General features: G+C 34.4%; 1 protein-coding gene across 1 annotated transcript in view; it reads left to right on the top strand.

The window, feature by feature from the left end:
- SLC26A4 (solute carrier family 26 member 4) overlaps nucleotides 1–18,701 on the top strand; it is a 52,328-nt gene extending 33,627 nt beyond the window's left edge. Inside the window, 8 exon segments of the mRNA XM_074268346.1 lie at nucleotides 1,643–1,712; nucleotides 2,963–3,055; nucleotides 4,766–4,861; nucleotides 5,947–6,177; nucleotides 11,499–11,553; nucleotides 14,716–14,861; nucleotides 15,736–15,819; nucleotides 16,548–18,701. Of these exon segments, the coding sequence (XP_074124447.1) occupies nucleotides 1,643–1,712; nucleotides 2,963–3,055; nucleotides 4,766–4,861; nucleotides 5,947–6,177; nucleotides 11,499–11,553; nucleotides 14,716–14,861; nucleotides 15,736–15,819; nucleotides 16,548–16,571 (799 nt within the window). The 3' untranslated portion in view covers nucleotides 16,572–18,701.
- Nucleotides 18,702–27,385: the final 8,684 nt, after the last annotated feature.

The following is a 27,385-nucleotide window of genomic DNA, read 5'->3' as shown; positions in this document are numbered from 1 at the left end:
GGAAGAATCTGGCTTTACAATTCTGGAACTTCTTAATTCTCCTCTATTTTTCCTTTGTTTTTCTTGGTAACTTAATTTGATTATGAATTTCAAGCTAAGAGATTGTTACTGAGGAATAGAAAGGGAAGCATGGCTACTGCTGAGCTTGATCTGGGCTTTTAGCCAGTAAAGAGCAGTACCTTTCTTGGACATGGGATTTAATTTCCACTAATTATAATGCTGATCCACTGAGTCCATTGTTGAAAGAATTCAAAACAGAATCCTCTTTCTTTGGGAACTGCATTTGCTATCTGCTTCTCGTCACACATGACAAATCATGGAATTTATCTGATGGTGAAGGGGCCAATATATCCATAGTCCAATTGATAGAAATAGAAGAACTAGAAATAGAAGACCTGGAAATCTATTTGTGGCCTTCCCAGGCCTTCTGCTTCAAGTAAATGATCATACAACATCTTACTACTCTCACAAATAAATCTTAATAGAGTATAAACCAAGGGGAAAACATACTAAATACTTCCTCAAGACACTGAAGAAACCGTGCCATTGACTGGCCAACATCTGACATTCAGCAATTCTCTTTAACTTTTTTTTTTTTGCCAGTAAATGGAGGGGTTGGACTAGATAAGAGTTACAGCCACAAGAAAAAGAAATAACAATAAAAGGTAATGTATGCTAAGTGGCAAGGAAATTTTAGGGACAAAATGTGTCAACACAATTCACAGGAGGAAGCAATCAGCCTGGAGTGATTCAAATCTGGTTTCCTCCTCTTCCTAGCTCTGTGGTACTTGGGCAAGTCATATTAACATAAGCCTCAGTTTCCTTTTCTGTAGGATGGGGATAATAATAACTCCAATATTCTGATATTATGAGGATAAAATGAAATAATAATTATAAAGTACTTTGCAAGACTTCAAAGTTATATTCAAATGCTAAGCTAATGTAATTTATTCAAACATACTTTAAAAATCTGTGGTTTTGTCATTGTGAATACTAGTACCACTAACATAGATTATAGGCCCTTTTGTGATTAATGGATGGTTATTATTGTTGTGTTAAAAAAAAATCATTTATATGTTGGCCAACATTCTATTTTCTGATTTAGTTAAGCTGCACTTCAAAGGACAAATACAATCCATTGATGGTCTCATCCTCAAAATTTGTTTTAATAGGGCTAAGAAGTACATGATATAGTGAATAATGCCTTAGACCTGAAATAAGGAAGATGTGGATCTTCTCAGATGCTAATTAGTTATTTGTGAAATTATTTCACTTCCCTACGTGCCAGAACTTTCCCTCTAAGGGAAGAAACTTTAAGAGCCCCAAGCTTTGAGGATTATTGTCATGAGTTATCAAAGGTTAATGTTAGTGGTGATTTTGAAGTGTATACAATAGTATGACAGAAGGGAATCCTTTCTTTGAGTCACAAAAAGCTGAGATGTCATATCTCCCCTGCCTCATACTTTCATGCCAGATATTTGGCTCAGAGTTAGAGATAAGGAAAAGTTTCAATTTTCAGCAGCCAAGCTTGAATTTTAAATAACACAAAAATGGACTCGGGTATTTAAGGGCTGGCTGTAGATGTTTCATTCTGAAATTTACCCGTGACAAAGTATCTTGACCATGGATTTCTTTTTCTTAGCCCCTCATGGAATGATCTTGGAAATGTCCCTGGTACAGACCTCTACAAAAGCCCCAAAGATTACAAGAATGTAAGTCACTGGGTATGACCTTCTCCATCATGTTTTAGTTTAAATTTGTGGGATGATTACTTTGAGGGGATTCTTATTCTCACCAACGATCCAGGTATGCTATTTTTGGTAACTTCTACCAGTTGAACAATTTTAATTTCTAGCCCTTCCCAACAATTATTCTTAAGAATTTTTTAAAAGGAGATGTCCAGGGTGTCTTTAATTTTGAAGGGGCCCTATAGTTTGTAAGCTATATGATCTGATGAGGAAAAGAAGTGGAAATCAGGAGACCTAAGTTAAGGTACCAGGTCTATTATTTATTAACTAGTTACCAGCTTCTTAAACTGTGGTTCATGATCTCTATATGGGATGTAACTAAATGTGTGGATTGCAAAACTAGGAAAACTATCAAAACATTTTCAGCAAATGTTTGATTTGTTTAATTATTTTATACATCCCGGGGTCATGTAAAAATTTCTTGGATGAAAAGGGGTTCTGAGTAGAAAAAGCTTAAGAAACCCTGGACTAGGTGAGTGATCTTGACCAAATCACTTTCTTTCCTTGGATCTCTATGGGCAATGGTCAGAAGTTGTAAAGAAACCAATTTAATCTTGATTATTATGAAAAGTGTTCTTACTAGAAATATTCTAAAGTAAAATGGACTGGCTTAGGATGTAGTGTTACCTCAAGTTATAGTGAGTGCTTTGGAAGTCTTCAAGTAGAATTTGGAAGATCACTTGTTAAGTTCATTTTAGCGGGGATTCCTTTTGACTTTGAAGTCAATTAGATGACAGATAAAATTGCTTCTAACTCTTCAGTTTTCTGCCAAAAAAAAAGTCTCCTTTTTTCCCAAACTGTGAAGTTAGAGAATTTCTCCTAGATGATATCTAAAGTCCTTTCTTTAAACTCTGAGGTTCTGTAGAACCTTTTGCTTTTGATTCTTCAGTTATGTTACATTGTTACCCACATTAAGTGAAAGACTCCTTCTGTGTCCCTAGGACTCAGTTTCTTCATCTCTCCAAAGAGAGTAATCATATATATATTTCTGGTTAAAATTTTAAAAAAAATAAATATTTTTGAAACAATCAAGAATTAACTGTATTAAACTAAAAATTAAAAGTGCTCTATACAAGGAAATTAAACAGTTAGTAGCCACATTCTGGAGTACTTGTGAAGGATTGCTCTTGGAAGTCCCTGAGGCTTTTAAAATTAAGTGCATAAGGCTTGGAAATTAATTAATGGCAAAAATACTTTTCTTTTCCAAACTGCAGGTCGATGAACCCGAAGGAGTGAAGATTGTTAGCTTTCATAGTCCTATTTTTTATGGCAATATTGATGGCTTTAAAAAATGTCTCAAATCCACAGTAAGTAGTGTGTCTTTGGAAATTTATTTTCTGATTGTCCATTTATCAAACATTTAGTGTATACTTTGGATGATATCATACCAGTGATTAAAAACCATAAGAACACAACACTCCCACCTTCAAGTAACATCAGTTGATTAAAGAGGCAAAAATTCAGATTATAAAATTTTAAAAATCTTAAAAGTTAAATAGTATAAGATATCTTGGCCATTTCAACATGCTCCCTCTTTCATTTTCACCCTCTTTTTATCCACTGGCTCTTTCCCGTCTTCCTTTAAACATTCCCACAACTCTTCCATTCTTAAAAAAAAAAACAAACACATCTCAGTTCTACAATCTTCTCAAGCTATCATCCTAATTTTTTGTTCTCTCAAACTTTTAGAAAAAGCTATCAGTACTCTTCATTTCTACTTTCTCATTTCCTACTCCTTAATTTCTTTCGTTCTGGTTTCCATTTCTGCTCTCTTCAAGGTCACCCAATGCTCTCTATTCTGTATGCAGCATGACAGTGCTTCTACATACCTTCTTTTTTCTGGATCCTTTGAATTTTTGTGACACTGCTTTGTTAAAGTTCTGTTATTATCAGTTGAAACATCTCTTTGCAAACTTGCTTAAACATCATCATCCACATTACTCCCTTTCCCTCCTCTCAGGCTTTAATCCTAGATTTTCTCTTTTTTCTATTCACTATTGATTCCTTCATCAATTATTAATTTTTTTTAAACTAATATTTTGTTTTTATCACAATTACATGTAAAAGCAATCTTAATCTTTAAATTAAAAAAAAAAGTTCCAAATTCTCTTCTGTCCTTCCTCCTCTCCCCCCATTGAAAAGTCTTTTGAAGGTTTTTTTGAGAGCATCCTGCTTGTCATTTCTTATAGTACGATAATATTCCATTACAATCATATATACAACTTGTTCAACTATAATCTCAATGCAGATGATTGCTAAATATTCAGCCCACCTCTTCTGAACTCTAGACCCATGTCTTCATCATGCCCTAGAATTATCTCAAATTCAACACATATAAAATTGAGCTCAAGTTATTTTGTTAGTCCTATCTTCATGCCTCCTGTAATCACCCCTTTCTTTCCATACATACTTCAATCACTCTAGTTTGGGTCCTTATTACATAGCATTTAGACTATTAAAATAATCTCCCAATTGATCTCACTTCAACTAACCCTTTCCTTTTCCAATCCATCCCCCATACAATTGATATTCTTAAGAAATAGATCTCTCCATATCACCCCCTTTCTCATGAAGCTTCTGTGAGTCCTTATTGTCCCTAGGACAAATGCAAACCCATCTGTTTGGCATTTAAAGCCCTTCACAATCTGTTTTCAATTGATTTCTTCAGGCTGATTATACATTACTCCCTCTCAATGCTCTGTGGTCTAGTCAAACTGGATTACTCACTGTACACAATATTCCATCTCCCACCCCTGCATCTTTGAATGGACTGTCCTCCCCTACTGCTCTCCACGAACCCCATCCCTAGAAGAGACCTTTCCTGATTCTCCCCAATTGTTAGACCCTTCCAGTTATTTGATTTATTTATCTGTGTACATGTTGCATTTTTCCTACTTCCACTTTAATCTTGAGAGGAGCCTTGCCTGGAACATAATACATGTTTAATAAATGTTTGTTGAATTAAATTTATAAAAGTGATGATTCAGATGTTTTAAGTAACTTCTTTATTTTCAAAGGTTGGGTTTGATGCAGTTCGAGTTTATAATAAGAGGCTCAAAGCACTGAGGAAAATACAGAAACTCATCAAAAAGGGACAGCTACGAGCAACAAAGGTAAAGATACAGGAAAAGCTAGGTTTAAAATCTGCCTTAGGCAGTTTATGATGTAACTCAAGACAAGGCACTTACTGTTATAACCCCAGTTTCATCTTATGTAAGTAATGAATGAATGAAGGAACCAACAAGTACTTATTAAATATTTACTATGTGCAGACACTGGAGGCACAAAGAAAAATAAGACAATCTCTGCCCACGAGATCACTTTTTGATGGAGACAAGATGTAGAAGGTTTCAGTTACAAGTCAGATAGAAAGATAATATGGTCTTAGAGCTCAGTGGCAAAGTGGTTGATCATGCTTTTTTTCTTTTTTTTTTTTTTTTTTTTTTTTTTTTTAATTAAAGCCTTTTATTTTTCAAAACATATGCATGGATAAATTCTGTGACATTAATCCTTGCAAAACCTTGTGTTACAATTTTTCCCCTCTTCGCCCACCTCCCACCTCCCTCTCCTAGATGGTAGGTAGTTTAATATATGTTAAACATAGTAGAAATATTTTAAACCCCAATATATGCATACATATTTATACAATTATTTTGTTGCATAAGGGAAATCAAATCAGACCAGAAAAAAAAAAAGAGAAAGAAAATAAAATGCTAAGGCATGTTTTTAAAGTCAGAATCAAATTCATTTCGTATGTGTAGAACCATTTGAAAGTGCCAAGAGCTTTGCCAATAGGAATTTTCTTTTCTGGGTCCTCAGCAGTTGTGGCTGCTGAGGAGACAGGCTGTACAACCTGCCACAGAAGTTGCCTCTCAAGATGATGACTGGGCTGAAAGTGGGACTGAGGGTTTGGGACCCATGATCTGGAGGCACTAATGCTCATGAGTTCAGGGTCCTGAATTATCTCTGGGTTCTTGCAGGAAAGTAGGGACTGAGGTTATGACAGTGGTTCAACTCAGCTGACAAATGGGACTTGTGAGGGTCAAATCGGATAATGTTTGTAAAATATTTTGCTTTTGCTTAAAGTGTTATTACTATTCCATTCTCTTACTTTTATTTCTCTTAAATTTATGTGAAACAACTGGAAAGAAACTCCTAATTTCACATGCAATGTTCTTGGAATTGTTTTATTGTTTAGAACGGCATCGTCAGCGATGGCTGTGCCATTAATCAAGGTTTTGAGCCTGATGAAGATCCAGAAGACCCTGAAGACCTGGACATCCCAACTAAGGAAGTAGAGATCCGAGTAGATTGGAATTCTGATCTTCCTGTCAAAGTGAATGTTCCCAAAGTCCCCATTCACAGCCTGATCCTGGATTTTGGAGCAGTGTCTTTCTTGGATATTGTTGCAGTGAAATCTCTACGAATGGTAAAGTTTTCTTTTAATTTGTACAAAATACCCTAGCCACTGGCTTGTGTACAATGTCCAGCTGATTCATTAATGTGGATCTGAGATAGAGTAGAAGGGGTCCTGCACTCAGAATCTGAAAACTGGGTTCATATCCCAGCCCTGTACCCTGCGTTGTGAGCTTGGACAAATCACTTGATCTCTTGACCTCACTTTCCTTTTTTGTAAGAAGACCATAAAGCTTTAAACTTTTATTGCCAATGGGATTACTTTGTATTTTTTTTAAATTTATTATAACTTTTCATTTTCAAAACATATGCATGGAGACTTATTCAACATTGATCCTTGCAAAACCTTGTGTTCCAAATTTTTCCCTTCCTTTTCCTTCCCTTAGATGGCAAGTAATCCAATATATATGTTAAATGTGTTTTTAAAATATATGTTAATAGCATTTTCACTCTTTCTGTTTTTGTCTGCTTGCATTTTGTTTTCTTTCTCATTTTTTTCCTTCTTGATCTGTTTTTTTCCAATTCTAAGAACATTACATGTATATACATATTGATATTATACATATATAAATATGTATACATATATTGGATTTACCATGTATTTTAATATATTTAACATGTATTAGATTACGGCCATCTAGAGGAGGGGATAGGAGAAAGAAGGGGAAAATTTGGAACACAAAGTTTTGCAAGGGTCAATGTTGAAAAATTACCCATGCATGTGTTTTATAATAAAAAGCTTTAAGAAAAAAAAAAAAGGAAAAAATATATATGTTAAATCCCATTTTATATATATAATTATCTTGTTGCACAAGAAAAATCAGATTAAAAAGAAAAAAAAATGAGAAAGAAAACAAAATGCAAGCAAACAACAAAAAAGAGTGAAAATGCTATGTTGTGATCCACGTTCATATCCCCTAGTCTTCTCTCTGGAGGTACATGGCTCTCTTCATCACAAGATCATTGAAACTGGCCTCAATTATTTAACTGTTGAATAGAGTCACATAGACAACTTTTTATGTGGAGAGTAGCAAGGTGAAAATTATCTAGGATTTAGAGGGCCAAACACTAATGAAAAACAGTTATCAGAACAATTTGATATCTGAACAAGTAATAAATCAAGGAAAGAGGTGAAGAGCATGCAATTAATTATCAAACGGCAGAAATAGACAGGAGATCAGAAATCAAGGTAGGAAGGCCACAGATTAAGAGATTAAATGAGCATTAGATTTTATGATGGGCAAAAAGGTCTGAAATCCAGGTAGAAAGATAACTTAGGTCGAAGTTCAAGTAATAAACATATAGTTGATATAAACACGAGTATGAGGTGAGATCTGGTTCAGCTAGAATTCCATTTACTTTATTAAATGCTTTCCAATGTGCAAGATACTGTGCTAGGTGTTGGGAATACACATTACATTCTACAGAGGGAATATCACAATTCTACAAATGAGTAAAAATAAGATAACTTAATAAGGGTGGGAGGAACAAGTAGGAGAATCAGGAAAGTCTTCCTACAGGAAGTGGAATTTGATTATTGATGGGAAACCAGGGATTCTAAAAAAATAGAGTGAAAAAGAAGTATATTCCAGGAACATGGGAGAGCCTTTGGAAAGGAACACAGACAGGGGCAGGTAACACCAGAACTGGAATCAGGAGGATCTGAGTTCAATTCTGGGCTCAGACTCTTACTAGCTTTCAGATTATTTTAGAAACAGTATGAGACTTGCTGAATGGGACAGTAACATGTTCAATCTTAGCTTTAGGAAGATTATTTTAGCAGTTATGTGGTAGAAAAAGGTAATGATTTTACAAACATGAAAAGGTATACTAATATAGATTTTTTTTCTCAGTGGATTTCTACTTATTTTAACTGTGAACCAGCTGAAGAAAGGTTTTAACACACACATGCACATAAAATGTATTTAGCCTTTTTTTTAATTAATTTTATAATTATAAATTTTTTTGACAGTATATATAACATTATCCTTTGTATTCATATTCCCAAATTTTCCCCTCCCTCCCTCTACTCCCTCCCTTAGATGACAGGCAATCCCATACATTTTACATGTGTTACAGTATAACCTAGATACAATATATGTGTATAAATCCAATTTTCTTGTAGCATGTTAAGTATTGGATTCTGAAGGTATAAATAACCTGGGTAGATAGACAGTGGTGCTAATATTTTACATTCAATTCCCAATGTTCCTTCTCTGGGTGTAGTTATTTCTGTCCATCATTGATCAACTGGAAGTGAGTTGGATCTTCTTTATGTTGAAGATTTCCACTTCCATCAGAATACATCCTCATACAGTGTTGTTGTTGAAGTGTACAGTGATCTTCTGGTTCTGCTCGTTTCACTCAGCATCATTTCATGCAAGTCTCTTCAAACTTCTCTGTATTCCTCCTGCTGATCATTTCTTACAGAGCAATAATATTCCATAACCTTCATATACCATAATTTACCCAACCATTCTCCAATTGATGGACATCCATTCATCTTCCAGTTTCTAGCCACTACAAAAAGGGCTGCCACAAACATTTTGGCACATACAGGTCCTTTTCCCTTCTTTTGTATTTCTTTGGGATGTAAGCCCAGTAGTAGGTCGGCTGGATCAAAGGGTATGCACATTTTGATAATTTTTTGGGCATAATTCCAGATTGCTCTCCAGAATGGCTGGATTCTTTCACAACTCCACCAACAATGCATCAGTGTCCCAGTTTTCCCACAGCCCCTCCAACATTCATCATTATTTGTTCCTGTCATCTTAGCCAATCTGACAGGTGTGTAGTGGTATCTCAGAGTCGTCTTAATTTGCATTTCTCTGATCAGTAGTGATTTGGAACACTCTTTCATATGAGTGGAAATAGTTTCAATTTCATCATCTGAGAATTGTCTTCATATCCTTTGACCATTTATCAATTGGAGAATGGTTTGATTTCTTATAAATTAGGATCAATTCTCTATATATTTTGGAAATGAGGTCTTTATCAGAACCTTTAACTGTAAAAATATTTTCCCAATTTGTTACTTCCCTTCTAATCTTGTTTGCATTAGTATTGTTTGTACAGAAACGTTTTAGTTTGATATAATCAAAATTTTCTATTTTGTGATCAATAATGATCTCTAGTTCTCCTCTGGTCATAAATTCCTTCTTCCTCCACAGGTCTGAGAGGTAGATTATCCTCTGTTCCTCTAATCTATTTATTATCTCCCTCTTTATGCCCAAATCATGGACCCATTTTGATCTTATCTTGGTATATGGTGTTAAGTGTGGATCCATATCTAATTTCTGCCATACTAATTTCCAGTTTTCCCAACAATATTTTTCAAATAATGAATTTTTATCCCAAAATTTGGGATCTTTGGGTTTGTCAAACACTAGATTGCTTTAGTTGTACCCTATTTTGTCCTGTGTACCTAATCTGTTCCACTGATCGACTGGTCTATTTCTTAGCCAATACCAAATGGTTTTGGTGACTGCTGCTATATAATATAGCTTTAGATCAGGTACACCTAGACCACCTTCATCTGACTTTTTTTTCATTAATTCCCTTGAAATTCTCGACCTTTTATTCTTCCATATGAATTTTGTTGTTATTTTTTCTAGGTCACTAAAATAGTTTTTTGGAAGTCTGATTGGTATAGCACTAAATAAATAGATTAGTTTGGGGAATATTGTCATCTTTATTATATTTGCTCGGCCTATCCACGAGCACTGGATGTCTTTCCAATTATTTAAATCTGATTTTATTTTTGTGGCAAGTACCTTGTAATTTTGCTCATATAATTCCTGACTTTTCTTTGGTAGATGGATTCCCAAATATTTTACACTCTCGACATTTGTTTGGAATGGAATTTCTCTTTATATCTCTTGCTGTTGCAATTTATTGGTGATATATAAAAATGCTGAGGATTTATATGGATTTATTTTGTACCCAGCAACTTTGCTAAAGTTGTGAATTATTTCTAATAACTTTTTATTAGAATCTCTGGGGTTTTCTAAGTATACCATCATATCATCTGCAAAGAGTGACAGTTTGATTTCCTCCTTACCTACTCTTATTCCTTTAATCTCTTTCTCGACTCTTATTGCCGAGGCTAGCATTTCTAATACAATATTCAATAGTAATGGTGATAGTGGACAACCTTGTTTCACTCCTGATCTTACTGGGAAAGGTTCCAGTTTATTTCCATTACATATTATGCTTACTGACGGTCGTAAATATATGCTCCTAATTATTCTAAGGAATAGTCCATTTATTCCTATACTCTCAAGCGTTTTTAGTAGGAATGGATGTTGGATTTTATCAAATGCTTTTTCTGCATCTATTCAGATGATCATATGGTTTTTATTAATTTGATTATTAATATGGTATTTAGCCTTAATGTTAGTTGACCTTTCAGAAAAAAGGGAATAAAAAAGTACATTTTTGTTTTTCAAAAATATTATTTACTTATCAAAAGAGTTTTGTTGGAGATAACTCATTCCTGCCTGGAAAAGGCAATTATCAAATGTTTGGCTGAACATTTACACCTTGGAAATTGACAAGTACTACCAATTAGGGCTTGAATTATTATTTTGCTGATGGTTCAAACTTTAAAAAGTGAAGAAAAATATAATAATGTAGATTTAAGTTAAAAGTGTATGAATTATGATTAAATATGGCCAGTTCCTTCAACAATTTCCATATAACATAAATTTGAAGTGCCCTTCCTATGAAAGCTCTCCATATTTTTCTAATTATTATTAATCCATTTTAACATGAAATGTTCAGGACTGACCATAGTATTCAAGATATCAGTTGAGCAGGATGAAGTTCAGAGGGAATATTACCTCCCTTTTCCAAGAAATGGTATTCCTCTTTGTGAAACTCAAGCCATTGTTATTTTTTAATCCATGTATCACATTGTTGACTTGTATATGCTAAGATTCCTAGAACTTTTCCAGAAGAATTGATGTGTGGCCATGATTTACCTATCTTGTGTTTGTAAAGTAAATTTTTTTTTTAATTTTTCAAATTATTTTTGTGAAGTAAAATTCTTGAGCAAGATATTACATGTATCCTTATTAACTTTCATCTGTTCAGTTTTCTAACATTCCATGATCTTTTTGCATCCAGTAAATTGGATGCAAATTTGTAAATTTGTAAATTTGTCATTCAGTAAATCACTTATCTTTCCTAGATTTCCTATCTTTCCTAGAACTCAAGAATTCTATTTCCTTGTGGAACTTTTTGATTTTATAGAAATGTGTCTAGATTAATTCACTCCCATAAGAACCATGTATGAAATTATATCAGCATTGAAAAATTCCCCTTTCTTTTCAGATTGTAAAAGAGTTCCAAAGAATTGATGTGAATGTATACTTTGCTTCACTTAAAGGTAAGTGAATGTATGTGTGCATATATTTATTCAGAGATTCCTGTTCTTCCTCATCTCAGCCCCCTGGAATTTGGAGATTTTGTATATGTGAGTACCTTTTTCAGGGTAGTGCTGGAATTGCACTGAAACTCATGTTCTGGTGAATGGGTTTCAGCAGCAAGAAAATATAAAAGGGTGAAATGTGGGCTGGGATGGCCTTCCCATTGAATGAATCTCCTCATTCCCCAGACTCTCTTTGAAAAAAAAACATTATTTTGAAGAGGTTTTTTTTGGGACAGGGACACTTTTGATATGAAATGACCTATTTTTTCTTCCCCTCTACCATTATTTCTCTCTCTAGTTAACATGTATACTTTTTTGTTCTATATTCAACACAGTTTTTATTCTATAGTAATACATAAGAAGTAGAAGACATGGGCCCAGCTCTCTACAACTTTGTAATATTTTGTGGGGAAAGAATATACAGGCAGTTTTGCTATAATGAATATGTGTTCTCCAAAAGCACCTCACTGTGGAAAATTTGCATTAAGAACCTATGGAGGAAATGGGGTTAAGAGCATGATGCTCAAAAGCTTTGTCAGTGTTACATTAAAAAAGGACCATAATTTTAAAAAAGTAGTATAGTTTTGGTTATACATTTTATACATTTATATAATATGTATAAATATATATTTATATAATCATAATAATAATTATTATTATTATTATTTTTTTGCTGAGGCAACTGGGGTTAAGTGACTTGCCCAGGGTCACACAGCTAGGAAGTGTTAAGTGTCTGAGACCACATTTGAACTCGGGTCCTCCTAACTTCAGGGCTGGTGCTCTATCCACTTGCCATCTAGCTGCTCCTTATATTTATTATTTTACATTAATTTACATTAATATAAAATATTTATTGAATATATATATACTAGTATGGTCTCGGAATGGAGGATGTAATGAGACCCAAACAAAAGGGGAGGTCTGGCCAGCAGTGCAAGCAAAGAAAAAGGAGCCGAAGCAGGAAGTCTTGGGGCAGAAAGATATAAGGAGTTAGAAGCAGGAGCAAATGCCACCTGGAAACTGTTGCATGTTACCTAGTTCTGGATGTGGGGGTGGAAGGAGCAGTTAGTTTGCAGAGAGCTAGCTGAGTACTGAGCATGGAATGAGGTCCAGCGCCAGGAGCAGAGCTGCTTCTCAGTCTACAAGCCTGCAGTGCAATAAGCAGGAAGGTGTCTGACTAAAGGGGAAGCAGCAGTTCACTCCTGAGTCCATAAAACCTCCAGCAAGAGACTATTGAAACTCAGCCCCGTCCAAGCCAAGAGACTCCCACTTGAATGGAGAACTTGCAGGGCTCAGAGCAGGGAGCAGGGCAGACTTTCCTGAATGTGTATCACTTTGGGAGTGCTGAAAAAATCCAGTTTGAATCTGAAAGCAGTAGGAGGACCTCAAAGCACAGACACTTCCCCACTCCCTGCATCCTCCTCCTCTAGAAGGGAGCAGAGTCCAACATTAACAAAGTCTAAAATCAGGAAATAGGCTGGAAAAACGAGCAAAGAAAAAACCAACCTCGCTGTAAAAGCTGCTTCGGCCAAGGGGGAAGCTCAAGACCCAGGAGCTAGTGTCAAGGTCCAGGGCCCTGGGCTGCGGCTCCACCTGAAGCCCGGGCTGCTACAACTCTGAGCCTCAGGGCTGGAGGCCCCGTGGAAGGGGGTGGGGCAGGGGAAGGGGGTAGAAGTGACTCAGACCAGCCCTTCTCTACTCACAGCTCCTACTGAAGCAGAAGATATACAATAAATATGGCCTTTTACCTTGACACAGACCTGAAGTTTGCTTGTGAAAGTGGGCATCAGAAGGGTTGCAGCTTGTAAGTTATTATGGAGTGAGCCTGTAAGTTATGATGAAGTGGTGCAGTTTTTTGTGTTCTTTTGCTGTTTCTGGAAGAAGAGATATTGCAAAAGCAAACTTAAAATCTGAGATACATAGTTGGTCACTAGAGGCAGGGCTGATTTGCATTTTAATCAATATTTTATCTGTTCCAGCCCTTTACATGCCGTAATTCCTTTCAGTGAGATGGGGGAACTCAACTGGGCAGGAGTCCCGATCAATTTCCCACCCTCACTGTACCCACATAGGAAGCAAACAAAAAGTATTAAGAAAGGATTATATAATTAAAAAGTATAAGAAAACATTATATAATTAAATGCTAGCTTTGTACAGAGAACTAATATATATGCATACATACTTACCTATATAAATACATTGAATTATTGAATGTAGTGTTCATCAAGGGGAAAAGCTTTTTTGGAAGCAAAAGTTTCCTTATGGAAAAGAATGTTTTTAGTCAAAAAAAATGTATTAAGGTTTTTGTGTGTAAAGTCAATACTGGAGCAATGAGGCCCATTAGACTGATTGGGCGTGGTACTGCCTTACTTACTGTCATGTGTTAGGAGAGTGTAAGTACATATTTTGTGTTTTGTAAAGACCATCTATTTACCTGTTGTGTAGCCAACATTGGAAGAAGGCAGGGAGTGTTTTTTTGCATTTCTTTGTATCCTCAGAACTTAGTACAGTGCCTGGTGTATAGTAAGCATTTAATGCTTGTTGATTAATAAAATATTTTATTTTCTTAAAATTATTTGTTCTCTGTTTTGTTACATCATCATAATTATCTCTAATATTCTTACAGCCCTTCCCTTTTCAGAGAATCATCCCACATACCAAACATTCATTATCTTTAGGCAGGAAGTACATAAGCACTTTTTCAGCTCAAAGTCTATGTTTTTGTTTTTGTTTTTGAGAGAGAATGAGAGTGTGTGAAATTATTTTTAGGGCTACCGCCAGTCAACAAATATTTATTAAATGCTTACTAGGTACAAAGTGCTGTGCTAAGCCCTAGGGGGAATACCAAAAAAGGCAAAAATATGACCCCTGCCCTAAAGGGGCTCACTTTCTAATGAAAGAATTGACATGCAAAGAACTACATTCATGTAAGCTATGTAAACTTTTATTACTGGTCAATGTTTGAAAAATATTCTTGTTTCCTTGGAAATATAAATTTGAATATATGTATTGACTTGTTATCAGAGGCAAGAATATATTAACAATCTGCTTTGGTGGTATGGAGTTGTACTCTCATTACTTTTAACTTGAATGTTTTTCTTTTTTATATTTCATTCAAAGACCATGTGATAGCAAAGCTGGAGCAATGTGGTTTTTATGAAGATAATATTATAAAGGACATGTTCTTCCTGACTGTTCATGATGCTGTGTTATATATACAAAGTCAAATGAAAACTCAAACTACAGAAGACCCTATTTTTGAAAAGGTAAATGTTTAATTCTTGTGCTTCTCTTTGGAAGAGGTATAAAGCTTGTGCAAACCATTTGCTCAAATAAGAAGACACTGAGACTCAATGTCCTGTGTTTAGCCGTATGTGTTTAAAAAACTGGGCATCAATCATATATTGCCTTCTCAGAAGAATTCATGTGAAATTCAGATTTGTAGATTTGGATTAAATTAGAAATGAGCTCAAAAAGGGTCTACTATCACATGGCCCAGGTGGGAAGTAATATAACGGTCTGTTCAGATTTGATATTGTTTTTCCAAAATAAAACAAGTCCACTTTTTTAAAGAGCTTCCATATTTTGTGAACTTTCCCACCAAATACATAGGGGATCTGAACTCTAAATTTTTTTTTTTTTAAAGACAGGTGTATTATGTAAGCTCAGCATTCTGAATCCTGTTTTAAATTCTCTTATCCTTACTGAATTTGTTTAAGGAACAGATTATACGTCTCAAAGAACCTACGTTTAATCAGAACTATATTCCTCAGACTTTAGTTCTGTTTTAAGGGCATCTTAATTTGCATCTTTATTATCCTTCCTGGCATTATGGCAAGTATTCATATTAAATATTTGTTATTGCTATGTACCTCTTGGTTTTCTGGTAAGTATTATTTGAGCAAAATTTGCGATAGGCTAAAAGATACAATAACCTATTTCCCACATGTCTATCTTACTACATAGTGCTTCAATGAGGGCTAAACCCACTTCTAACTTTTCCAGTTTATCTTCATTATTTATGTGTGAATTTATAGCTCTTCAGTCAAGTCTTTGGCAGCAAAATTAACTATTGGAATTAAATATTGGAATGGGTAATTATGTACTCAGTGAGTATTAAACTTTATTCTCTTTTTCAAGATTCATCTGATACAAGAATATAAAGATCCTCTTGAATTAATGGACGGAGAGATGATTGAAGATGGTCTTGATGTACAGGATGAGGTATGATTATTTTTTTCAATTTTTCAAATAAAATAAATCACTTATTATATTTTGTAATGAGTTGAAAAGTATTATGAATATTTGATTGGAAACTGACCAAAGAGAAATATCTGCAAAAGGTATTCCAAGAAGTCATCTGACTTTGCTTATATATTTCCAGTAATGAGTATCTCCCTACTCCACAAGCTAGTTCTTCCATTTTTGAAATTTTACTTATGAAATTGAGTTCACATTTGTTTTTAAAGAAAACCATGGCTACAATCATTGAGACAATTTTTATTTCTGATTCTTACATGTAACTATCTGATGCAGCTTTGTTCTGTCTGCAAAACTGATAGCTAAGGAGGGTAAAAAGTACGTTACATACATAAGTAATATTTGCACAAGTACTTTTAATGTTTATAATCACAAGATAAAATCCAGGCATACCTCTACTTTAAGCAGGTATCAAGGGAATCAGCTAAGAAGCTGATAAATCTAGTGCATTACCCACCTTTTAGAAAACTTGGCATAGTTCCTTTAAATAATTTGTTTCCCTGTGTCATTTATAATGTGATTAGATTTACTAAAATTCAGTTTGTATTAAACTCTTTAGAAGCATACCTATTGTGAGATATATCACAAATGAGTACACTTGAGTAAAATTTATATAATAGGGAATTAGGAAAAAGAAGATGTAGATTCCAATTAAATTCAGATTTATCTATCAACTTTCTTTGTTTCTGCAGGCAATGCGTAAGCTTGCTTCCTGATGGAAGGCTATTGGAATTGGCAACTCCATGGACTATGTGGCAATATTTGCAAACCATTGTTATCCTATGCTATGCAAGCATTTTCTGTCTTGACATTTCTTTGAATTTTAGAACTCATTTGTTTTCTATTGCATATTCTAAAAATATCTGCATTTTTCTTCTTCTAAGACTATCATTAAGCCAGGTATACAAACATCTGGCCTCTATTTTGCACAAAATGGCTAATGAGAAAAATGGTTCAGGCAAATTTTTAAGATTATATGCTAAATATGCAGTAAAGATTCTTCCATGAAAAGGGGTAGATTTCCTAGCAGTTTAAAGGGGGTGCATATTTATTTCCAGTCTGGGAATGGAAATCGGTAATAGTGATATATTTGAAATGGTTATGATTAATTTTTTGTATTAATCTGAAACTCACAGAAAAAAAGTAACCATCTTTTATTTATCACTGCAGGCAGGTCTGCCTGAAACAAAAGCAATGAAAAATAAAGACCACAAATATTTATACTGATTCATCAACTAAGGCGGAAATGACATGATAGGCTATTTTGGTAATATAATTAAAGTGAATCTTTTCCCCCCTTTAATAAATACAGAGTTAGCACATGATAAAGAAATGTCAGTATCTGTAAATAGAGACTGAACCAGAATTCAGAAGGTATAAAATTGTGCTGATATGCTTAAATAAAGGTACTTCTGCAAAGAAGTGTATGAGAGTTGAGAGGAAAGAAAGTCAATGACAGAATTGTGCATTTTTTTTTTAGTGATAATTTTAAGGAATGTACAGCTAATTAAATCACAATTGAAACAAGAAAATATGAATGTTTCTAGGTCAGCCTATATCATATCATGCTTAAAAGGAAATTTTTATGAATGTATCCATATGCATTTTCTATATATTCATATTACATATGTTTGTTTTTAAAAGTCTTTTTGATTTGAGTTAAATAGTACAGGCTCTTCTAAAATTATGTGAGCACTTTAAAATTCAGAAAAAGCTTTTATTATATTAACACTTATTTAAAAAATTTATGTTTTTAAGATTTCTTTAAGATTGTCTTTAAGATTTCTTGTATTATATGAAAAATTTGCTTTTAGTAAATCCTAAACATATACAAAACCAAAAAATATATCAACAAATATTCAATATTGAAAATTATTAAATTATGGAAATTACTATCTTTAAAGATGCTCTAAATTTTTTTAAAGGGATTTTGGTATAAACAGTAGATGTATACAGGTATGTACATATACACACACAATTTTTAAAAATCTAGATTTTTAGACAACAAACATTTTATTCTTATGCTTACCTAATATTTTCTGAGTGCCAATGCATTATGTTTTATAAAAAATATTGGAGTGCAATTGGGTCTGTGAATTTCTTTAATTTGAGGAAATTGCACTTAAGAGAAAAAACAAGCACACAGCCACCAAATTGAGAATATATCATGTTGAAAGGCTTGATTCTGTGCTTAGCATATATGTGTGAAATTCCCATATGTCTGGTGGCTAAGCATAAATGTCCAAAGGCAGAATCTATCTTGTTTTCCTCCTGAAAAGCAAATAGAAATAGTAATTACAAGCTTTAGAACTAGAAATAGACCTTAGAGAGCATCTTGTCCAAGAAAGAGAAGACACATTAGATGATCTGCTCAAGGTCGCATAGACATAGTAGGTAATGGGCAATCTTGAGAGGAAAAAAAGTATGCCTCTGTTTATTAGGGGGGATATGCAATTTGTTTTTATAAGGAAAATACCAAAGTCATATATTTTACAATAAAGTATAGGTTTGTAAAGGTTATTGTCCATTTGTGAGCATTGTAAGTTGTATATGATATGTCCAGTTTTCCAAATAAGTTCTAAGAATTCTTTTTCCCTATGTATTTTTGTGAACAATAAATATCTCTACAACTGTATCTTCAATGAAAGTTTTACTTGAAACTGAAGGCCTATTTTATTATATTTTAAACTTTTATGAATAAGATTTTGATATTGTAAAGAGATTTAAATAATAAGGAAATCATGTACATATTGAAAATATTTGCACATATTTTTGTTAATGTAAAGTTACCTTTTAAATGACTGTAATATATTCTTTAAAGTTATTAAACAACATAAAAAAACAAACTTCTTGCTTTTCCCAATTTGTCTTTATTGCTGCCATTCCAGCATTTTTCACACCATTTTTATACCTACATTCCCATCTGGCTTGTGTGAAATTTCATTTTAAAAAGAGGCATTTACTGCCATAGTTGTTTTTAGATCTTGAATCCTACCTAAATCTGACTAATCAGTTTGTGTAGTTGTTGAATTAATAACAACAATTTTGGGAAACTGGATCAGGGCTCATAAAATCCAGGGATGGGCAACCATTTTTTATTAGCAGCTACACTGATTCTAGGAAAAATTAATTATGGTTCCCATAAACTGTAAAAAAGCAGTTAATCGAGTAGGCCTTTTTTTCCCTAAGCTTGTAGGAAATAAAAAACATTAATTTCAAACTAAGAACAGAAAACATAAAATAGTACATGTTTAATTCTTGTGGCAGGGTACATGCTTGTAGAATTAAGGACAAGATTATTTCTTTGGATGACTCATACTTTTAATGACCCAAATGTCAACTCAGAAACCAAAGATATCTCTTCCCTTGACAAACCTAGAACCTAGTACCATCTTCTCACTTCCAAGTCGACTGGACAAAATTATCAAAAAATGTTTTATTAAAAGAAGAGCAATGATAAATTATATATTCAGAAACAAGTAATTTGCAAACCCCAATTTTGAAAAAATTTAGTGAGGATTTTAGCACTAAGTCTTCTGATACTGCAGAATTTCTTTGGTGAGCTGTTTCTAGAGAGTTTTGCCTCTCTCTTGATTATAATTGATGATATAATAATCATCACTCTGCTCAGCTCACTGCCAAATTTCTGTCTTGGACTGGTTTCTTTTTCTATTTAGTATCCTTTGGGGCAGCTATGTGGTGCAATGGCCTGGAGTTCCCAAATTCAAATCTGGTCTCAGATACTTGATAACTGTGGAACTCTGGACAAGGCACTTTACTCTGTTTGCCTCAGTTTTCACATCTATAAAATGAGCTAGAGAAGTATATGGCAAACCACTCCAATATCTGTCAAAAAAAAAAATCCCAAATATAGTCCTGAATAGTTAAGCACAACAGCAACTGTTGTTGTTTTAGATTGTACATGTTTGATTTTCACTCGGATGTTATATTAGAAAAGCACAAAGAGCTTCTGTAACCATAGCAGGCTATAAATTACAAATATGACAAATAAAATAATATAAATTTTGATTTCTTCTCATTGTCACTTAAAAGAGACAGGCAGAAAGACTCCAAGGCAGGATTTAAACACATCTTCCTGATTCCAAGTCCAGAGCTCTGGCTACTATACTATCTAGGGAAAATGACAAAAAGGATGGAATGAAAAAAAAAGGAGATTCTTGTTTGTGAATCCTTAACTAGCAGAAGAAGATTGAGTATTTTCAGGTGCCAAGGTCAGTTTTCAATTTTTGTTCAGGTTCTAGCCACATTTCTCTTGAGACTAGAAAGAAATAAGGATCTTACTTGACTATACCCTAAAGGATGAGTTGAAGTTATGGTTGGGAGAATGATTTAAACTCTCCAAGATATATCAAGAGATGTCACAACCAAATGAAAGCGAGTTATATAACTTATCTGTGATTGCTACTCTTAGGAAAGACTAAATAGTATTCTAGCAGCCAAAACACCATCTTTTCTGAAGTGGAAAATAATTTATTTTCTTATATTTTCAAACTGGAAAATACAATTAGAAAGAGATGGTTCTTTATCTCATGGAATTTCTCAAGGTTTTGTATGCATATGAAAAAATGATTTAAATATTTATGTGGTATTCTTGAAAGTATTTCATTCTATTATAAGCTATTGCCCCAAAGTGTTTTTAGTATTCAAAATAAAATAAAACAAAAAGATCTCTTAGTCTGTTTTTTTAAAAACTTACTTGCCTAGTTATATTTGTTCATTTGTTTTTAAATCCTAACATTTTTAGGCTGAAATAAGGGGGAAAGGGTTAGAGATCTGGGGGGATATTATTATTCCACAAACAAGAAGGGACTGATGACAAGTGAGTGAAAACCTCTTCAGTGTGCCGTACCAGCAGACCGATGAAAAGAGTGATCTACCTCTCTATTAGAGAATAAGCCTGGTGATAGGACATATCTGAAGACTAGATCAGCTAAATTCATTGGCCTTAGAGAAATAAATTTTTTGTCCAGGACAGCTACCAAAGATCTTCTGTTTCAGGGATTCAACCTGAACTTTTGTGAACTTCATTTTGGGAAAAAAAAAAAAAAAAAAAAGTATATTTCAATACAATTTATTTTTTGTAATCTTTTTTTTTTTTTTTTTCTATTCTGGGAAAGGTTATATAAGCTTTACCAAGCTATCACAGGAGTCCATACCGTACATAAGGTTAAGAACCCTTGACTTATAAACTACTGAGACATATAAACAGACTTTGATCTGCACTGGTGAAGAAATCACCATAAGATAACAAACCCTGAAGTATGGAGAGTAAGTAGTATAGGCTTCATGCTTTCTCTTTTTGTATTAACATTTTCTCACTAAAATATTAAAGTTTCCTTTATACTCAATTATGTAGCAAAATATAGATAGTGAAAAACCAAGTCAAACCAAACCAAAATGAAAGAAACAATCACAAAACCTTTGTATGCTCTCTCATGATTAAGTATTTCACAAATACCTCATGGTAATTATTAAACAGAAGAGTTAATTTCAAGTAAACTCTATCTTTAAAGTTGAATCTCTTAGTGGAGCCTGAATAATAATTTCTTTTCTACCCCTATTTTTCAAAGATAGATTCATATAAAATGCTCCCCCTTTTTTGATGATAGATACTTGATCCTATGAAGCAACAGATCTTGTATTCTTTTATCTGAACTGCCCTGAAATCAAAGAATCTGAGATTTAATATTATTTCGTTGATTTATACTAAGCTTCCCAAGCATATGCCTTAAAAATATTGTTTTTGAAGGATGTCACCCTTAAAACTTACTTCCAGGCAAACTCAAATCCAATAAATAAAATTTGATAATTTAAATGCTGAAGTTTAATTGCCAAATAAATTCTTCTGATTTGACAAAGAAAGCTACCAACAGTAATATTTTGAAATGACTTTGTTTTATAAATCACAGGATTCATTTAGGATCTATATTCAGATTTAACTGTCCTGACTCCTTGAAATTACTACCAAACCAAGAAAGCTCCCTGTTTATAAACACTGATCCAGCATAAATAACACATTTTTTAAAGATAAGCAAATTGAGGCCGTAGGAGAGAATGTAAGGGAACTAAGGTCATACAAGTAGTAAGTACCAATTAACACCTTTAAAAGAACTTGTTAACAGTCAGGTAAGAGCAAGATCTAATGAGAATGGGAAATATGATAGGCAAGAAGGTAGGAAAGATAAGGAGGGAAAAGGAAGGTGATCAAAGACAGACTAACTATGTTAGCATCCCCACACAAAGATTAACTCTATAACCTTTAGGGAAGAAAGAAATTCATGATTTGTACAGTCACACTGTAATGCCAGAGAAACTGAGGCAAGATAGAGATTAGAGAGTATTTAATATTTTATTTAAAAGAGAGATTTACTGGGACCAAATGGATCCATGGTTTGGTCCCAGTGCTGAATGAGACTATCATCTCCAAGAACCCAGCCAACAATGTGAGTTCTCAATGACATGTATACACGTGGCTTAGATCAGGAGGTAGACCGAAGCAGGGGCAGAATCAGGGCTGAGAGCAGGAACGGGACTCTGACAATCTGGTTCTGACAGGGTTGGGGGAGGCATGAGGGACATCTGATAATTGAGATTACAGAGTGGGGAGAGGCACCCAACATTCTGATGATGACTAAGATAGAAGGTCTTTCTTCTTATCTGGATCATCATGATTAGGAGGGAGGGGTAGTTGAGCAGAACAATTATAAACTGAGGTAGGAAAATTAGGGAAATAGAGGCAGGACAATTTAGGGAAACTGAGTCAGGATGATAAAAGAGAACTGTGGCACAACATTCCACACTCTCTTCTGAATATTCAAATCATTGAATTACCTTCCTCTAAATAGGTTTTAGCACCATAATTTTGACAAACTCTATGTAAAGCAAATAAACCAAAATAAAACCAGAACAATGTAAGGACTTATGGGAAGGACCAGTCTCTCTCTGATAATCCCCAGAGTTAATCGGCATTACAAAAGGCTCCCTGTTGCAAGCATGTCAGGTCCTCTGCAGTTGGGGAGCATATGGACAGTTCACTGTGAGTTAGGTCTGTGGTCATTTGTGCATTTAACTTAGCCTCTGCTTATATAGGAAGTAGCAGTGCTCAAGAAGTCCTGCTGCCCATCTTAAGAGGGCACCCCAAGTCTGTCAGGGACTCCAAAGGGGGAAAAAGTGGGGCCTGGAGTAGCTCCACCTGTCCCCTCTCTATAGAACAGAAGTTGCTACTAGGATCCAGATTTCTGAGCAAATAATTCAATTAAACCAAGGCAGGCAACCCCAAATTATTAGAGGCCTGATACCAAACTGCTGCAATACTAATTAAGGAACTGGGATTACAAGAGTGGAGAAACAAATCAGAGAGATTGCCAGTCCCAGGACAGGTGTCTGATTACTGGTTGTTTCTAAAAAGTAATCCCCAAAATCTGAGTCTGCCATGGCAATTCCAGCAGAATAAAGGATTTCAAAGTTAAAGCATGGTCCAGTAAATTTTAAGGAAGGAGTGAAAACAAAAAGGACTGTGTAAAGGATTTCTAGAAAAATACATGTTTTCCCAATTTTCCTATCTCTTCATCCCCCCCCCCTTTTTTTTTCTCATGGAAAGGAATTATCAAGTAACCATTCCATATATAAATCCCAAGAGTGAATCAAAACTCCTGTATATAATAGACTAGTACAGTGAGTTTCCTAAAATCCCTCAAACATACAGCAATAGTTACACAGTTTTAACAAATCCATCCCAAAATTTAAACACACAGTAATAGATGACCCAGTCAGGGTTCCTAAATTCCCCAAATCATCCATCAAGGGTAAGGGATGAAGCTTCATTCAAAACTGTTTCAGGCTGGGCACTGGCAAAGACCTCAGTCCATGCAGAGGATACATGTAGTGTGGCCTGGCGTGTTGACAATCAAAGCTCATCTAGGTCCCAGAAGCAAGTCAGTACCCATAATTTGACCAAAATCTAGAACAAATAACACAAATCTAACAAGTAAAGGTTGTGAAGATACAAAATATGAATTAGCTAGCAGCTTAATAGGTTTTCTTTACAGTTAGACAAATGGCTGTCAGCTATAGTCCCCATAAATAAATAGCAGTCAGTTCTCACTGTGCTAACTGTCCTCTCATTATTTAGAAACCTTTAAAAACCTGAATATCCACAGGCACAAATATTCAGTAACAGATAGATGACCAGGGTAAATACCCATTTGCCAAGTATTTAGGATATAATGATTACATATAACCAGGTTAGAAACAACAAGGTATGACATAATTGAACTGCATTAACAGTTTCTATTGACTATTGCTCTGATGATAGAAATCAGTCACAGGAGGAAAAAAATGCAGAGATACAACTATAACATAAAATAAACAGTTAAAACTTAACTTTTAGCAAAACAGGATAAAATAGCTTTAATTCATTTGTACTTCAGTTTATTGTCCCACTGTCAGAGTATGGAGCTTTAAAACTCCCAAACAGCATTAACTACAGGCCCAAGAAATTTTACTTCCAATAACAAATCCCATTAACCAAAGTTTCAGATAAATCCTAAACAGATATTTATCATAACCTTATATTTATAACAGTAAGAATTTGTCTCAGTAAGTTCACTTCTTTCATATCTAAGTAGATGTTTCCATAAGTGAACATTATACATAGAAACCAGTTTGCTTTTAAAAATACCCAATACATAGACAAATATCCCGAATCACACATTATCTGTAACAGGAACATTTTCAAAAGGACAAAAAAGAAAAAAAGAAAAACAAAAACTTATTATTTTCAGAGGCTCTTTAAGTGACCTTAGATTGACCCAATACAATCAATTAAAACTTAGATAGAATATCCTATACAGAATATCCTAATACCACATAAAAGAAGTTCTTTAAAATATTCAACTTTTAGAAATACTATAACCTCATATTGACAACAGTGAGAAATTTGTTTCAGTAAGTTCACAAGAACTTTCATATTTAACAGAAACATTTTCAAAAAGATTAAGAAAAATTATTTTCAGAAGCCCTTGAAATGATGAGTGTAACCTCAGGATACAATCAATTAAACTTATGCAAAATATTCAGTTCTACATAAAAGAATCTGAAAGATTCTTTAAAATATCAATTAAACTTTTAGAAATAGTCCTACAAAATTAGTCAGTCAATTAACTTAAAAATGGGCCTATCTCTTGAAATCTTTTGCCAAAACCAAACCTCTGCAGAAAGTGGCTGAAACACACTTAATAATTTATTTAATAGGAGAGATTTACTGGGACCAAATGGATCCATGGTTTGGTCCCAGGGCTGAATGAGATTATTGTCTCCAAGAATTCAGCCAACAATGTGAGTTTTCAATGACAAGTATACACGTGGCTCAGACTCAGAAGGTAGACCAAGGCAGGGGCAGAGTCCAGTTCTGACAGGGTGAGGGGAGGAATGGGGGACATCTAATAATTGGGATTACAGAGTGGGGAGAGGGAAGCATTCTGATGATGTCCAAGATAGGTCTTTCTCCTTATCTGGATCATCATGATTAGGAGGGAGGGGTAGTTGAGGAGAACAATTATAAACTGAGGCAGGAAAATTAGGGAAATAGAGGCAGGATAATAAAAGAACTGTGGCACAACATACAATTTATGTATAGTTTTTTTTTTTTTTAATGAGATATTTAATGATTGATCTCTCTCTGAACCTTATCTAAACAGTTTTATGATGGGTTTTAATATTTATTGACTAGGTTAAATCTTTGAGATCTTAATAACATTTTAAAAAATTTGTCATAATGATATTTCAGCTTCTCTTTAACTTCTGTTTAAACAACTATTCTTGTTCTTTGGATCTTCAAGAACCCTGTGAGTTGAAATTTTGATTCCAGAATACAATAGATCAGATGTAGCAGATTTATCTATAATTAGTGCCACCTAGTGGAATCTCTACAAATAGCTCTAGTCCTATATAATTATTAGTTTTATTCTTTTTTTCTTTTATATTTACATGTATTAAAGGGAGGGCGGGACTCTTGAAATAATGACTAGACAGGAGGGAAATTTGTAGACAAGACTTTACAATTTCCTTTTTAAAATCCTTTTTTTTTCTTTTTCCTCTATGAAGCAAAATATAGAAAATTGTAAAGAAAATTTCACTATTTTTTAAATTTGTTCACACTGGGATATAAAGTTTTATCTTTATTAATATAAAACATTCAGTCAATTTTATCTCTTTAGTAAAGGAATAAAATTTGACTGGGGAGGGAGAGAATGGAAAAACAATTGGATTGTTAATATCAGAAAGAAATATCTTCAGAATTGGAGCATGGCTTTGGTCTTCAAGTGCAGGAGAGCAGAGTCAAATCCTGCCTGATCTCTGTATTAGCTGTATGACCATGGGCAAATCAATATCTAGAGGTCTCTGTTTCCTCTCCTATGAAGTAAGAGGGGAAGGCATATAAGGGACCTTGCATCTTTCTCTGTAATCCTTGGTAACAGAGTATTCAAGAACAAGTGTGATTACACATGGTATTTCTACCTTTCTCCCATTTCCCCTTAAAATAACTGAGAGAGGAGGAAGGCTGGTGACTGCCCGGATCTCCCTCACCTAAATCCAATTCACTTGTAGATCCTTAAATCACTTCTCCATGTCATGATCTTGAAGGACAAACAGACTGGGAAAAAATGAAGGGATCACCCCAGAGGGAGATTCATGGTCAGAGGTGAGCAGAATAAGCTAGGAGATTCTTCCTTTCTGCACTGATGAGATGACATCAAAAGTCTGGTGGTCACTTGGCACAGTGGATAGAGCACCAGCCCTGAATTCAGGAGGACTCGAGTTCAAATCTGGTCTCAGACACTTAACACTTCCTAGCTGGGTGACCCTGGGCAAGTCACTTAACCCCAGCCTCAGGGAAAAAAAAAAAAAAAAAAAAAGTCTGGTAGTCCCTACAGAGACTTGAAAGCCTAGTCTGAGAAAATGAGTAATCAGTGGTCATGCTGTAGAGACATGAGGAGGGAGTTGTTTCATTTCTGTCTGACTATTCTTGATCCCACTTGAGCTTTTCTTGGCAGAAATACTGGAGCAATTTGCCATTTCCTTCTCCAGCTCATTTTACAGATGAGGAAACTGAGGCAAACAGTTAAGTGACTTGCCTAAGGTCACATAGCTAGTAAGTGCCTGAGGTTGTGTTTGAACACTGACCTTCCTGATTCTAGGCCAGCATTTTATACACGTAGCTGCCCCAAGGAGTGAGTACAAAAAGAAAAAGAAAAAAAGATTGCCTGCAGCCTTACTTTCTAAGGGACGGGGAGCATCCAGACAAGACAAGATTTATGGGGAAAGGTCTTGACAGAGAAGACCCCATACTCAGGAATGACATACGTCTTAGAGGCTAATGATTGCTTCAGAATGCCTATTTCTCCTTCATTTTAAATAAACCTTTCCTCTATAATAAGTAACACATCTATTGAACATTTTGAGATTTGCAAAGCACTTTTCCTCACAAGAATTCTATGAATTAGATAGA

Source organism: Sminthopsis crassicaudata, chromosome 5 (genome assembly GCF_048593235.1).
Source record: "Sminthopsis crassicaudata isolate SCR6 chromosome 5, ASM4859323v1, whole genome shotgun sequence".
In the NCBI taxonomy this organism is placed as follows: Eukaryota; Metazoa; Chordata; class Mammalia; order Dasyuromorphia; family Dasyuridae; genus Sminthopsis; species Sminthopsis crassicaudata.
The sequence above is the reverse complement of the archived record's forward strand: the minus strand, read 5'-3'. Positions and strand labels throughout refer to the sequence as shown.